General features: G+C 33.6%; 2 protein-coding genes across 2 annotated transcripts; one reads left to right on the top strand and one right to left on the bottom strand.

Moving 5' to 3' along the window:
* Positions 1–787: 787 nt before the first annotated feature.
* HELRODRAFT_194783 (hypothetical protein) lies at positions 788–13633 on the top strand (the record flags this gene model as incomplete). The annotated part of the gene is made up of 21 exons (XM_009033802.1): positions 788–817; positions 1270–1448; positions 3173–3209; positions 3493–3653; positions 4183–4280; positions 5031–5161; positions 5668–5839; positions 6280–6378; positions 6679–6807; positions 7460–7573; positions 7805–8988; positions 9105–9235; positions 9636–9718; positions 9876–9994; positions 10203–10286; positions 10510–10601; positions 10775–10941; positions 11042–11529; positions 11690–12050; positions 12146–13138; positions 13198–13633. The coding sequence occupies 20 exons, from the start codon at positions 788–790 to the stop codon at positions 12496–12498; spliced, it is 4212 nt and encodes a 1403-aa protein (XP_009032050.1). The 3' UTR covers positions 12499–13138; positions 13198–13633.
* HELRODRAFT_91356 (hypothetical protein) lies at positions 13594–15052 on the bottom strand (the record flags this gene model as incomplete). Its single annotated transcript, XM_009033803.1, has 3 exons — positions 13594–13741; positions 14293–14460; positions 14850–15052. 3 exons carry the CDS (start codon positions 15050–15052, stop codon positions 13594–13596), a joined length of 519 nt encoding a protein of 172 aa, XP_009032051.1.
* Positions 15053–16154: the final 1102 nt, after the last annotated feature.

Here is a 16154-nt window from a genome sequence, read left to right on the forward strand (position 1 = left end):
TGAGGAGTAACATTATATTATGAACTTAATTAGCATCTTGAAAACACAACTAAGAATATTTGAACAATTTTTCTTTATTTAAAATTAATAATTTTTAGCTTGAATTTTAATGTTCGAAAACCAGAATTTTTAAAATTTGAAAAAAAAAATCATTAATAACCATTCTGGTCCAAACTTGAGGGCCTCAGCCATGCCAAGGCAGCAGGCAGTGATGACTTATTTCAAGTACCACTCACGTTTAGTAGATTGTTGGTAAATGTACAAAATTAAAATAAAATAAATGGAAATTTATACAACCAATGATTTAGAGATGATTTTTCAACTTAATATTATATGACTGGGCAGAAAAAAGAAAATTTAATTTTATTATATTTATTATTTTATTATTTAATTTAATTTTAATAAAAAAAAAAAACACCTCTGAAAAAAAATATATCAGGTCATTAGTAGGTTGTTATCAAATTAGGAAAAAAATTCTCTTGTAATTGTACATATTGATGAAAACAAGTTATTTAGTTTTTCGTTTGGCCGGTGAACCCAGCTAACATGTGGTTTAAATTAGGTTAAGTAAATTAGTAAATAAATGAAATATAATGTGACAACCACATCAATTGCTGTCAGCTGCATTCCAACGTCTATTTACAAACATGATATTGCTTCCATTCAACAAGCGATGAAATTTTTTGAAAAATTTTAAATTTAATTCTAATTATTGCGATGGGTGACGTTTTTCCTGACAGTACAAAAAGTTTTTTCACGGACATAAGAAATTGCTTTTCGAAAAAAAATGGCCGATATCGTGTTTGTTTGGGGAATGGTGCGTTTTGTTTTTTATTTTATAAATTAACATTCATAATTTTTGTTGTAAAGGAGAAAAAAATTTAAAAAAATTAAAATGAAACAAACTGACTCAAAAATAAAACAATTAAATAAGTATCAATAAAAAGATTTTGATAAAAAACACTCGAGCCTTCGTTATTTTTAACGACTTTAGCCTACTCCCAAAAAAGTTAATGTCCTAAAAGCTTTATATAACCTTATATAACTATATAATTTTATATAACTTTACACAACTATATAACTCTATATCATCCTATATAACTCTATATAACCCTATATGTCTCATTACAAATCTAAACAACATTATATAATCCTATATAACTTTATATAACCGTATATAACTCTATACAACTTTATATAACCCGATATAACTTTATATAACTCAATAACACTATATTACTCTATATAACTTTATATAACTCTATACAGGGCTGGATTAAAAATTATGCACCAGGCGTCTGGGGACACCACAAGTTTCCAAAATATCGTCATAATAAATATCAAATGCAAATTATAGTATTGAATCGCAAATTGTTTAACTTTGGTCCCACAATTCGTGTGATTTATTTAGCAAATGTTGCTTTAGATGTCATCAATAATTATATCAGGTACGATCTTAAAAAAATTATTATTTTTTAAGATTCAAAATACACAATGAATCCTTCTCTCTAGTAGTAATCTCACTCTTCTTCTTGCTTTTCACTTTTCCTCGGCTTTTGATACTGTTGATCATACTATTCTCTTGAGGCTGCTACATCTTTCTTTTAATATTACTGATTTTTGTCTATCTTGGTTTTCTTTTTATCTCTGTAATCGTTTTTCTTCTGTTGTTCTCAATAATTCCACTTCTAACTCCTCTACTCTTACTTTCGGGGTACCTCAGGGTTCTATCCTTGCCCCTCTTCTATTTATATTCTATACCTCTGAACTACCTCGTATTATTAATAACTTTTCTTTCTCTGGTCAACTATATGCTGATGATTCTTATATTTAAACTTCTTTTCCTCCATCTAATCTTAATAGTGTTTTTCATAGTCAATCTCTAAGTCGTTCTTCAATTATCGCTTGGTCTGACTTTATGTGTCTTAAACTTAATCCTTCTAAGTTTGAACTAATTTGTTTCAATAAATCTAAACACTCTATTACTATTCCTCTTATTATCTTTCTTACCTGATTCTAAAACTCTTGATGTCTCTCACAAAGTTTCGTAGTCTAGGATTTATCTTTGATTCTAGTATGTCTCTTTCTTCTCAGATTAATAGTGTTGCTAGAAGCTTTTACTTTCATCTACGTAGAATAAAAAAAACATGTGCCTTTTCTTGACAATCCTACTTTTCTCCTTGTTACTTCGTTAGTCTTATCTTGGATTGATTATGGCAACTCGCTCTACTATGGTCTTCCTGACTCTATACTCTATACTTTAAGTAAAGCTTTTTAACTCTGCTGCTCGTCTAGTTCCCTTTCTTTTCTCATATATCTCCATATCTTGTTCTCTTGCACTGGCTACCTATAAAATATAGAATAATTTTTAAAATTTGCACGTTTATTTTTCAATCTAAATTATTTCCTAAGTATTTATCAGATATATTAATTGAACCTAAACGCCTCGGTTTACGATCGTCTTCTTGTTCTTACTTTTTCTTAACTCGTGTTAAACACTCTTTTGCTAAATCTGCTTTTGCTTTTTCTGGCCCCTTTCTCTAGAACTCTCTACCTACTTCTCTGACTACTTCTCCATCACTTACGAAGTTAAGAGCGGATCTCAAGACCCATCTGTTTTCAGAATTCATTGAGGAGCGCTGTTGAACATCGCGGAAAAAGCGCTTTACAAGCTAATTGATTGATCGATTGATTGATTGATTGATTCATTGATTGATTCATTGATTCATTAATTTATTGGTTGATTTATAAGTGATAAATGTTCGGTCGATTCATGATACCATGTATAAGTCAAGATTTTGATTATCAATCTATACATTTTCATGCTCAGCAGATTGAGTATTACATAAATCCAGTAAAAACTACCAGTTTAATCTATTACATCATTGCCACATTCAATCATGAATTATTTTAATTAACATATATTGTTGATTTTATCACTAAATATTTTTTCAAATAATTAATTTTTTTCATTAGCGGCCCATAAATTGAGGATCTAGTTTTATTACGATTTATCGATCTAGTGTCATTGGCATGTCAGTCGTTCTTTGTTGATTTTTTAAAAAAAAGTCTTTCCATCATCATCTTCCAAAAGTTTATTCAAAAATAACTTTTGCAAATTTTTCAAACTTTTAATTCAAAAATTTTCATCTAAAAAACTTTTTCCCGAAAGATCGCTGATCTACGTTACGAAAATCTTGCTCTCAAAAGTCAGTGTGGTGTGGCCCACTTGTTTGTGATTTTATAAATATAATTTCATTTATTTATAATTTTATTATTTATAATTTTTTTCTACTTTGCTAATCGCTGATTCATTTTAGTTAGCAATTTTTAGTGGTTAAAGATCAGTGATGTGATCATTTCATTGATTGTTAAAAAGAGTTTTTTTTATTTTATGTGGGATAGAATCTTTTAATTTAATGAGGTTGAAATTTAAATCATGATTGAATCTATTATTAAATTAATAGTTTCAAACTTTTAATTGCTGATCAGATTTTTGACGGCTTCCTAAAAATTTTCTGTGCACGGAAAATGAACAAAAATGCACCAACCTCCCCCGACCAAAACTGCAACAAATCATTTCTTTGTGGAGTCTGCGAAGGATTTTATGGAAAACCATGGTCATTTTCACAGAGACAAGAACTTTTTAAAAGGTTATAGTATGGAATGTAATGCAATTTTTTGTAATGTGATGTAATATTTTTGTAAATTTAATGTCATTTTGTATTTTAATATAATTTTTTAGTATTGTATTGTAAGTTATTGTAGTGTAATATAAGCTATTAGTTTTTACAATGCAGTGAAGTCATTTTTTAATGTGATGTGATGTACCTTTTTGTAACTGATGTTATTTTTTCTGTAATGTTAACTTCTTGTTTCTATATTATCATTTTGTATTCTAATATTCTTCTATTGTGATGTCATCTCGTTTTGTAATGTCATTTCATTCTTTAAATGTCGTTTTAAATTGTTAAGAGGGCTGCTAGGAATTCTTTTCGTTAGTAACAATGCAAGAAATGTTAGCATCTCTACCTTTCATTCAGGATTCTCTCAATTTTTTTGCTTAATTCAGTCGAAAAATTGTCACAAATGATTCACTAACATGTTTCACTATACTGAAAACTGACTAAAAACCATTTTAACTCTACAGAAAATTGACTAAATACCGTTTTAACTCTACAGGATGCAAAGGTTTGGTATGAATACCTACTTATACGCCCCAAAGGATGATTACAAGCATAGGTTATACTGGAGGGAGATGTACAATGAAGAGGAAGCCGGTAGAAATTATTATTATTTAATTCCACTTTTAATCACTTTTAGAAGAATTTTTTCGTCTCCATATGGTGTTGTCATAGTTCCGTCGTACGTATAGCTATTAAGTTACTTTTATTTTTTGTTATTTATTTCTTTTAATTTATTTTTTATATTTTTGTATCCCAGTTAGTGGATCTGTTCGTTTTTTTAAATGTGAATGAAAAATTTGCTTACTAATAAGAAAATCTTTACCCGTTGTAACATTACTTTGGTTCTCAATTTTAAGTAGAGGTAATAATATTAAAAAGTAGCTACATCTTTGCGGTTCGTTTCGGTGATTTTCATTGACGTTAGTAAATAATTTTACGCTAATTTTTCAATTCCTACCTAGTTTTTTTAAAGTAAAATACTTTTTTTTCTTCTATAATTATTAATTTAATTCATAGATTCATTCAACTCCGCCTAACTTCCTTATTAAAAATGTTTTTCAATGTAATCAACGATCCTACATTAACTAACGACAACAACCTAATTTGCTAATTAGAAAAATTTTTTTCAAAATGACTAAATTATCTTACAGTAGTAATTCATTCATTCGTACGCACCCAATTACTTAATTAAAAATATTTTTATTCAAACTGACAAATAATCTTTCACTGACTCGTCCCTTCTCGTTTTATTTCCTAATTAAATATATTTTTTCAAAATGGCAAATAACCTTTCACTAATTCATCTCTCCCTGTCTAATTTTATCTGCGTAAAACTCCCGGCAGACGAGTTGAAATGCCTGATTAGGTTCTCGGTGGAGTACTGCATAAATTTCGTATATGCCCTCTCTCCGGGTCTCGACATCATCTACTCCAGCGACGAAGAAGTCACGATTTTGAAGAAAAAACTTGACCAAGTAATATTAATAATTTTTTAAAAAGTAATATTAATAATTAATTATGGTATTAGTGAGATGGAGGTGTATTTTCAAATAAGTAAATAATTTTAAATAGTTAATGTTGAATTAAATTACTTCAATGAAGTAGAATAATTAACTCCTATTAATTAAGTACCATGACAAAGTGAAACAATTAAGTCCTATAATTGTATCTTGGTAAAATCTTAAAACAACACCCCACCATCATGATAAAACCTATCACTATAAAATTATAAAACATTTGCGCTTGCTTTAGAGGTTTCAACGACAAACACACACACAGCGTACATGAAAACGCGTGCAAACCACGCATCATACACATTGCATATGATAGGCGGGGATCTCTTTGTATTCGAACTCAGTCATTGCAGTAGCAAGACCAGGCGCCTTTAAACATTGAGCCATCACGACGCCATCGTCACGGTAAAATTATAAAACAACCAACTATCTTGGTAAAGTTACACAACAACGCCCCACTACTACAGGTAAAAAACCTCGGATGCACGTGCTTCTCGCTGCTGTTCGACGACATCGAAGATGACCTCTGTAGAGAGGACATGCACAAATTTGCGTCCATTGCAGATGCTCAGTGCTACCTGACCAATGAGATTTATGAACATCTAGGTCGACCTGACCTATTTCTCTTCTGTCCTACTGGTCGGTGTTTTTTTAGGATTTTTTTTCTTTACTTTCCAACTTTCACTTCTATTCTTAGTAGGTTATTTTACGAATCTCTCTTCATTCTTTTTCTCTACTTGCAATTCTATTTTTAAGATTTTTTTTCTCCGGTGTATCGATGCAGACGTACTCAGTTTGCAGTGAATTAGTGCATTATAAACATGCATTGCTGTAAATTAATGCATTATATATACATTGCAATGCACATCCATTGCAATGTAGATTGAATTAATGAAATACACATCCACTGCAGTGCAGTGAATTAATGTATTATACATATGCGTGACATGTGATATGCCGGGATCTTCTTGCATTCGAACCTGGTTACTGCAGCAAACTGCGGGCTGGAAGTCGTGCACCTCTAGGTCTAAAATGAAAGTGGTATCTTGGTAATTTTCACGAAACTTTTCGCCTTCTAGAGTATTGCACGTCTCGATCGATCCCCGACGTTTCAAAATCTCCCTACCTCCGAACCATTGGCCAGAAACTACAGAAGAACATTGATTTCCTATGGACCGGTTGGTTTGGTCTCATTAGTAGCAGTTGCATTGTTTTAGCATTATCGTCGTCGTCTTCATCATCATCATCATCGTCATCATCATCATCATCGTCATCATCATCATCGTTGCTGTCACTGTTGTAGCCACATTTTTTTCATCGTCATCTTCATCATCATCTTTTATCGTAATCACCTACCTAACTAACCATAGACAAAACAATAAATAATAATTAACTTTACTGATACAATATCCAACCTACCATAGATAAGACAGCAAATAATCGACCCCACTGATATTATAATATCTTTCCCTAATTAGGCCCCAAAGTGGTCAGCAGGCGCATAACAGTTGAGAGTATTGAAGAGTTGAGCACGGTTGTCAAGAGGCCGGTGACCATCTGGGATAATTTGCATGCTAATGATTACGACCAAACCAGAATATATCTAGGTTGTGTGTGGTGTGGTTGTGTGGTGTGGTTGTGTGTGGTGTCGCGTGGTTGTGTGTGGTGTCGTGTCGCGTGGGTGTTTTTGTGTTCCGCGTGGTTGTGTGTGGTGTGGTTGTGTGTGGTGTGTTTGTGTGTGCCGCGTGGTTGTGTGTGGTGTGGCGTCGCCTGGTTGTGGTGTGGTTGTGGTGTGGTGTCGCGTGGTTGTGTGTGGTGCTGTGTCGTGTCGCTTGGTGTCGTGTTGTAGTAACTTACGGAGATTAAATGTCGAATTTCCAACAAGAATACACACCCTAGAACTAAATAAGTCTATGAAAATGTGTGAATAATGTTTAAAGTTAAAATCTCTGGTGTCTTGTCGCGATTTTTAGACATTTCGTTTTTGGATGCGTGTTGTCGTATTTGTTGTTGTTGTTGTTGTTGTTGTAACTTGTGTTTAGATTGATTGATCCAGTACCGTAATTCATGTTCTAGATGTAGTTATTGGTGTTGTTGATGATCGTATCATTTATTATTATTTATTATTATAATTATATATATATATATATATATATATACATATATATATATAACATATTATTATTATACATTTATTATTATTGCAATTATAATTTTTTAAAACATTAATTGTGAATCTTTTTTTTTTAAATCTTGAAGGTCCGTACACTGGACGACCGGCGGAGTTGATAGGGAGGCTTAGGGGCGTCCTAACGAATCCCAACTGTGAATTTGAAGCAAATTTTGTGGCCCTACATACGTTGGCACAGTGGAGTCAAAACACCAACATGAGATTTCAAGGTTGGTTGGATAGCTGGTTGGATGGTTGTTTGGTTGGATAGCTGGTTGGATGGATGGTTGGTTGAATGGTTGGTTGGTTGGATGGTAGGTCGTTTGGTTGATTGGTTGTTTGATTAACATGGATAAAAATGACAAATCACTTCAAAGTTATTCTTAAATTGCACACAAATTTATTTCAATATCCATCAAAATCCACACTTCAAGCCATGCAGCCAGCAACCAACGCGAACTCGAGAACGGAGGCTGACATGGAGGTCGAGGACATCCCTACCGACCCCACCCCTCCAAACGTGACGTCATCAGGCATTCCCCAGACTTCGTCGACACTGCTGCCAATTCCAACGTCGCCGTACCCTGCACATCCTGCCACTTACGCTCCTCCAGAGAACGATGTCAGGTCGGATAAATTGGAAGAGTATGAGCCGAGGAGGGCTCTGCAGATGGCAATTCTGGACTGGCTGCCTGAATTGTACAGGTTCAAATCCTCGTTCGGACACAAGAACCCCATTGAAAAGACGCTAAATCTCGCCGACAGTAAGAACGCCGCTGACCTGGCGAAATTCAAAGAGTCCGACGTGTCTAAAAGTAGTGAAGATGTCGAGTTTGAGGTTGTCGAGCAACGGTCTCAGGTCTACGGTGCAACCGCGACCGCCTCATCATCTGCTCTCGTTGACAGTGCAGGGAATATTGTTAAAGAGAAGGAGGATGAAGATGATGGCCCTAAACAGGATGAAGATGTGGCCATGCTGGAAGAGGAGGAGCCAACTCAACCGCCACCAATCTCAACAAGTGATGCTAACATAAACTCAAACAAAGAACAACTATCCAAAGAATCGCTAGCAAACAACATCGGTACAACTAATTTCTCCACTCCGACCTCTAAAACGATGGCGACAACACCTCAGCAGCAGCAGCAGCAGCAATCAAACTTGTACCAACGTTCCCAGCACGACAGCCACCTCACAAGCGAAGATCTTACGATGGTTTGCGATTTCTTCTACCTGCCGTTCGAGCACGGACCCACGGGGGAGCACATGCTGAAAGTCGCCAGATGGCTTGTCGACAACTTCCACCTCGTCTACAAACCTAATCCCTACCCGGTCCCGTTTGCCGCTTACATACCGCACCCCCCGCCTCTTCCACAAACCTCTCAACCTCACCCATCTCTGGTGGCCGCTGGGGGCACTGCATCCTGCGCGTCACCCCCGTGCGACGATAGATCTGCATACTCCACGTCGCCCGAGTCTCCGGTTGTCGTCGACCAACGAACCGTCAGTGAAGCTGGCAAGAAAGTCAGCGAGGGCCAGGCAGACGTCATTCCTCCAACTAACAAATCCACCCCTTCATTGGAGTTCAACAAAATCTCCCCCAGCGCCACTCACTTGAAGGTGATGACGACCTTCTTTTTTTCTGGTTTCATCATTTCATATCGCATCTCATTTTGTTTCATTGAATGAGGCTGAAAAGCAAAATTACCCAAAATCTTATCTCTGCACATCCCTAGGACCGTTTCCTTGGCGACAACTATTTCCTGCCATCTTCCGCCTCCGAATGGTACGAGAGGGCAATAAGGTTCCATGATGGATATGGAGATCTGTCCGGAGTTGTCGACAAACTCGTCAACATCCCCAACAGGTCAGTGCATTCCTTCATTCATTCATTTATTCATTCGTTCATTCATTCGTTCGTTCGTTCATTCATTCGTTTGTATATGTCATGCCAGTGTGTATGTATGTGTAATGTCAGTGTATTATTAAATTATTATTATTAAAGAAAAATTTATAAAGCGCCAATTAAAAGTTAAAATTCTCAAAAGCGCAAAAGCAGTGTATGTGTGTATGTATGTGTATGTTATATATAGCTGATGTGTAGTTTGTAATGTGTATATAGATTGCGTTCACTTAAGTTAGTTCTATTATGTTTCTTCAGTTAATTGATTAATTAATTGATTTTTCTTCAATTAATTGATTAATTAATTAATTAGTTAATTGATTGATTGAAAACATTGTTGAATGAAAATATGTTTCCTTTCTAGGGAACTGCTGTATGAGATCTACAAATACGTCAATGATATGAGGAGTAACCTAGCTCTGGTCAATTCGTACATAAGATGGCACGGTTATTATTACTATGATAATTTGTTTTTTGTCATTCATTCATTCATTCCTTCATTTATCTGTTCATTTATTTATTCGTTCAATCATTCGTTCATTTATTCTTCTATCTTTCATTCTGTCATTCATTCGTTCATTCTATTTTAATTTTCTAACTACAGTTCAACTATTTTTTGTTCTCTCCCTAAAATTAGGCATAGACAAGAGAGAGAAGGAGTTATTCAAATCTGGCGAGCAAGAACCCTGGGTCCACAGGGGTGGCTTGCTCGCTGAATTCAGGGTTGGACTGAATTGTGTTTTTTGTTTTCTTAAATTAGTTTCAACTTGGATCATTGTAAAATCATTGTAATAGAAATATTTCGTATTCTACTCAAGTCATTTAAATTGTATTTCTCAGTTATATTTACGTTCCTCAGTTGCACACAGCAAATAAAATTTATTTTTCTAAACGCTTAACGTAGATTGATATAAAATTGCTTTTCATCCAGAGGTTACTGCCATTCGAAAGAGATGCTAACCTGGCTAGATCAAACAATGTCTTTGTGGTCAGACCGTACTATGCCGCCGATAAGGTTATTAATATTCATGATTAGATGCTTAAAATTCATTTGAAAATTTGCATATTTGTCTGCATAAATTAGCATAAATTGTATTTGCACGGATGTCCACTTTTTGGAATTTATAAAAATTTGATTTACATTCAAGTTAAACTTTTTCACTTTTCGATTATTTAGGCTTTTTTTATGATTATAATAATAAACTTGCATGAGTTAGCATAAATTAATATTAATTAAGGGCCATGTTAACATGATCTGCCTGAGAACGCACAATGATATGATGGATGCAACATTCTGGCTGGGCTCTGTTCCTGATCTAGTCGGTGATTGGTCGGTCATAATTATAATAATTTATTAGAATTATTATGAAAACTGTATCATAATAATAGTAATTATTATTATTGTTATTGTTATTATTAATATACTCGTTATTATTTATTCAGCAACAACTTTAAAAACATCATCTGAACTTCAATCGAACTCCAATCAAAATTCATCATCAGCTTCTTGGGAACATTCTTGAAGTTTTTCAGTAAATTTGCATACGTGCTTGAAGACAACCTCGGCATCTGCAGTTACGTTGTCGCTGCCGACAGCTACAGTGGCTACGACGACCACCTCATGAACGATTGGTTGCCACAGATGAGGACGAAGTACCCAATGAAAGAAGGTTGTCTATAAGTTAAGAGTCGAGATGATGTTGTAGGTGATCGTGAAGATGACGATGGAGGCGGCGTTGATAATAATTTGCTGCTAATTTGAATCCACAGATAGAAAAACGACCCAAATGACGTCAGCAACGATGTCGCCACCACTAGCAACAGCAGCGGCAGCTGCTGCAGCTACGACAACAGTCACAACCACAGCATCATCCGATCTGGCTTCTGACAAGAAGCAGATTCCTGAGACTTCGACTACTACTCTAACGACGCAACTACCACAGCCACCAACGTCACCGTCGTCTGAAATACAGCCATCCACGCATTCGCCCGATAACTCCGGCGAACTAGAAGGCAAAAAATCCGAACTCGACCAGGCGGGCCATCATCATCTTCTTCCTCCTCCGTCTCACAACCACCCACATCACCAGCACGGCGACGATATTTGCGGTGACGACGACGACGACGACGGTCCCTACCCAATGTCCTCATCATCCTCCACGGAACATTCTAGAACAGCTTCTCCTGATAATGATCTCTACCGTCGCGGCTACTTGCCTGCTTTCCCCAGGCCGAGGTTTAGCTATCACAATGTTGAGGTACGAGCAAGCAGTGGAGTGTGATCTTGTTGTAATTAATGCTAATTGTAACAAAATTCCATTTCATTAAGAACCAAAGCCAAAGATCGATTGGCAAAATTGATAAATTTTAACGTCGAATGTTTCTTTCATCTTTCTCACTTTTTAATCCTTCATTCAGATCCTCTTGCAGACACTGCATACACCGACGGATTCGTACAACTTCAACAGTTCGCAGTTCATTCTTCCTAATTATGCAACCAGCGACAAAAACATCGGTGGCGACATCATTTCAGCTGACGCTACCACTACTGCTACAACTGAAGTAACAACGGTTACTACAGCTGCTACTACTGTTACTAACAGTACCAGTATTTCTAGCACTCCTAAGATTGCAAACACAGATTCCGTTATGAGTGTTAAAGAGTTTCTAAGTAAATATCCCAGTATAATTCAGATTGGCCTATCAAGAGGCAGGGGATCTCCAGCTAAGCTCCTATTGGCCAGCGCTGAACAGGCCCTAGCCAATAGCGGATCAACCGGTTGGTTGCATTAACACAAATGGTTTTGTTATCAGATTGTAGAAAATAAATCAGCGAAAATAAAATTCATGAATTTAAAAAATTAATTTTCTCAGGCATGCACGTGGTCCTGCCCAGCAGTTACAGATCAACGGTTGAGATGTACAAAAACCTCGGCTTCCACGAGCAAAAACTCAAATTAAACCACGACGATCAAAAGACAAAGAACGAGGGCGAAAATATAGGGGGTCCAGGGATGGAGGACAGGCCAGCAGCACATCTCCAGCACGTCCCTAATACGGACTTGAGTAACATTGTCATTCTCTGCAAGGCCATCGATATAGAAATCATTAGTAGTGGCTATTCTGAAAATGTGATGAGGGAGTATGCCGCTGGCACTGACGGGCCTGACAAAACTAAGTCTGAGGGGTTTTCCGCCAACAACCCGGAAGTCAAAAACACTAAATAAAAAAAATTTTCGTATTAAAGACGAAATTCAATAAAGATTAAATTGTTGAGACTACTATCCTATCGAAATTGTTAATATTCAAAAAGTTTTAAGAATTCAAATGTCGTTGTTAAATAGTTTTTTTTTCTGTCTTGACGCAATTAAGTATTTAGTTTGTGATTTTGATAGCTCGCAATCGTATTATTTAATTAGTTAATTGATTAATTAATTATCGATAAATTAATTAATTAATTCTTTCGTTCATTTATTCACTCGATCATTCTCACTTTCTCCTCTTTCATTGGTTTGAATATTTGTGATTTTTATTAATGTTGTGTCATACATACACATAATAGGATGATTTATTGCTATATACATATATATATATATATATATATATATATATATATATATATATATATATATATATATACATGAGACGGAAACTATATTTTATAGAGTATTGTATGAATCCTACCGAATTGTCGGCTTTAATCAATTTAAAGTTTGTCTTTTCAATTTTCCTTACTAGATTTTTCTGGAGATTGTTCAATTTATTGAAAATTCTAGTAAGAAAAGACGAACTCTAAAATGATTTATGCCAACAATACGGTAGAATCCATACAATATTGTATATATATATATATTGTATGTATGCATATACGTGCATACACATATTTTAGTATATCATTATTTGTTTTAATAATTACATTACATGCGTATATATATATATCGGTTTCATCATAGGTAGCCAAACGGCAACCCCCGATCTAGGGGAAAATGTCGTCTAAACGTGTGTTGTTGTTGTTATATATATTTGTTAATATTATGTAACAATGGTATGTTTTCAACACATAATGCTTCGTTAGAGTTCGTCATTGCAAGCAACTTCTAAGAATAAGCAACGTTTATAAAGGAATATCTTTAAAAAATATTAACGGTAATCTCGAAAAAAATAAATGATTATCTTAAAAATAGAAATCTTAAAAAATAAAGGAATGACACCAATTAATACAGATTTATTAACAATTTTTACATTTAACTTTATCCAATTCACAGCCATCAGATCTCAAAATTTAGTAAAAATAAGCATATATCAATCGAACGAATGCCTGATCAATTTTTTTCCTTCTGTACCGGAGGTTTCTTGCAGAGGAACGTGAATACATCTAGCATGCAGACTACAGATATCAACCCCATGAAGACGACAAAGAGAATCAGCATACTCAGCAGTCCATATACTGGCCATATCGCGATCAGCAAGCTGGGATGAAGTTTAGAATGTTGGTAAGAGAATTTTATTAAGTGCAAACAGATTGTTGTCAGTGATGTCAATGAATTTGAAGTCACTTTAATTTATTGTGGAAATTATTTAATTTATTATATTAATATCAAAGAATCAAAAAGTCATATAGGTACGATAATGTTAGCAATATATGAAGATATCAAACATTGAATTTTTGATTGGATTCGTATTAAATTGTAGATAGAAAATTTGAAAATTGATAGTCTATTTGGGTTTGTATAATGATTTTATATAGATCAATTATGAAACAAAACTGTATTAAGTCACAAAATTGTTGAATGAAATACCACAGGGTTGATTAGATTAAGATTTTATCTAGACAAAAAATAGGAGATATACATAGATATAAATAATAAAAAATTGATTTTATATGGATCAATTATGAAACAAAACTGTATTAAGTCACAAAATTGTCAAATGAAATATCACAGGGTTGATTAGAGTAAGATTTTATCTAGACAAAAAATAGGAGATTGTATATAATATAAATGCATTTATATTTATCCAACCAAAGACCACATAGCAAACTGCTGGCAGTCGCACTGGGGATTGCAGATGGATAAATCTTATCCCAGTCGTCGGGATCGATGCCTCGAATTAGGTACAGATATACAATTAGGAAAGCCGCAATTGAAATGAAAACCACGCAGAAAACCGCTGATGCCTGCAGCCAGGATCTGAAAAAAAGAAAATCAAATAGACATTTATTAACAATTTAAAAATTTACCAGACAATTATATTAATCACAAAATGATCCTGAAATAAGATTTGATATATAATCAACAATTTAATAATTATCAGACAATTATTCTAGTATTATAACAAATTAGGTAAGATGTTATTTATGATCTAAACTAAAGCTAAACTATCTTTTAAAGATGGTGTCTATCTAAGAATATGCTATTAAAACTGTTTCTTTTCTTCATTTCAAGTTATAAAAATACAATACAACAAAGATATTTGATAATATGATTAATTAATAATTAATATAATAATTAATAAAAAATTATAGTTAAAAATTTAAGATTTATATATTTCCATTCACAGTCAAAATAGTAAAAATTACCTGTCAATATCATCATGGTAGAGTACAGTATTGACAATGTCGGTGAAGTAGCAGACGGCCAAGGCCGCACTAACCCAAGCAACATTTTCCAAACTGATTGGGCGAGACGATTTCGATTTTTTTGAATGATTCGTCACTTTAGAATCATCCTCTAAATCCGTTCTTTCATCTATTGCCTCTAACAGATGTCGGTTTCGGATCATTAATGAAGAAATTAATTTTTTTTAGTAGTTTGGTCATCTAATTCAACATTCAAAAGTAGATTTAAAGATTTAAAAGTAAAATTTTAATGTAGCGATGTACGGAGTTTGGAGCTTTTTGTTTAGAAAACACAGTGGTTACCGCTTAATGAAGCCATAGGTTGTCTTACGAAATTACATGGATTTCAACAAACAGCTTATGCAAAATATTTACTTGACTAAATATTTACAAATAAATAAATCGAATTATGTAATTTGAAATTATTTTTGTCAATTTAAATAGAAATATTGCTTTTTGTTTCGAAAATACGGTGGCTAACCATCTCCTAATAAAGCCATAGGTTAGCTTACTTACAAAAATGAAATATTTTCATTAAAATTTACAGAAATAATTTCAAATTACATAATTCAATGTTTATTGGTTAATTAGTTGATTATTTGATTGGTTAGTTAAATGATTGATTGATTGTTCAGTCAGTTTTTGATTCAGCGGTTGATTAATTGATTTATTTGTTGATTGAATGGTTAATTAATAGTACAGTATTACACTGTATCTTATTGAACAAAATGAATAAAAACACTTTTTTCAAAAATTTAAAAAATTCTCAATTTGATTTCATTGCGATATCGATGATGATAATGATTGTGACCTGACTTATTAAAAAACATCAAATTGAACTTATAAAATAGGAAATGACGTCATGTTAACAGTAGTTATATTACTGCATAGTAGTTAATTAGCCGGTATAAAAGTTATATTCAATTCCAATCAAATAAACTTGACCAAATATCATACGCAGGCAAAACTAAATAAAGATATATATATATATATATATATATATATATATATATATATATATATATACATATACATATATATATATATGAAATTATGAATATATATGAAATTTCTCAGAAAAATTTAACTTTTTACTATATACTAGTTACTTTTATCAACAATTTGAAAAAAAATTCAATATAATTTCATCGCGATATCGATAATGATTATTGTGACCTGACTGATTGAAAAGCATCAAAGAAAATTTTTAAAATAGGATGGAAAATTTGTTATATTGAGATGTTCGTATAGAAAGCGAGCAACATT

Source organism: Helobdella robusta, assembly GCF_000326865.2.
Source record: "Helobdella robusta unplaced genomic scaffold HELROscaffold_99, whole genome shotgun sequence".
In the NCBI taxonomy this organism is placed as follows: domain Eukaryota; kingdom Metazoa; phylum Annelida; class Clitellata; order Rhynchobdellida; family Glossiphoniidae; genus Helobdella; species Helobdella robusta.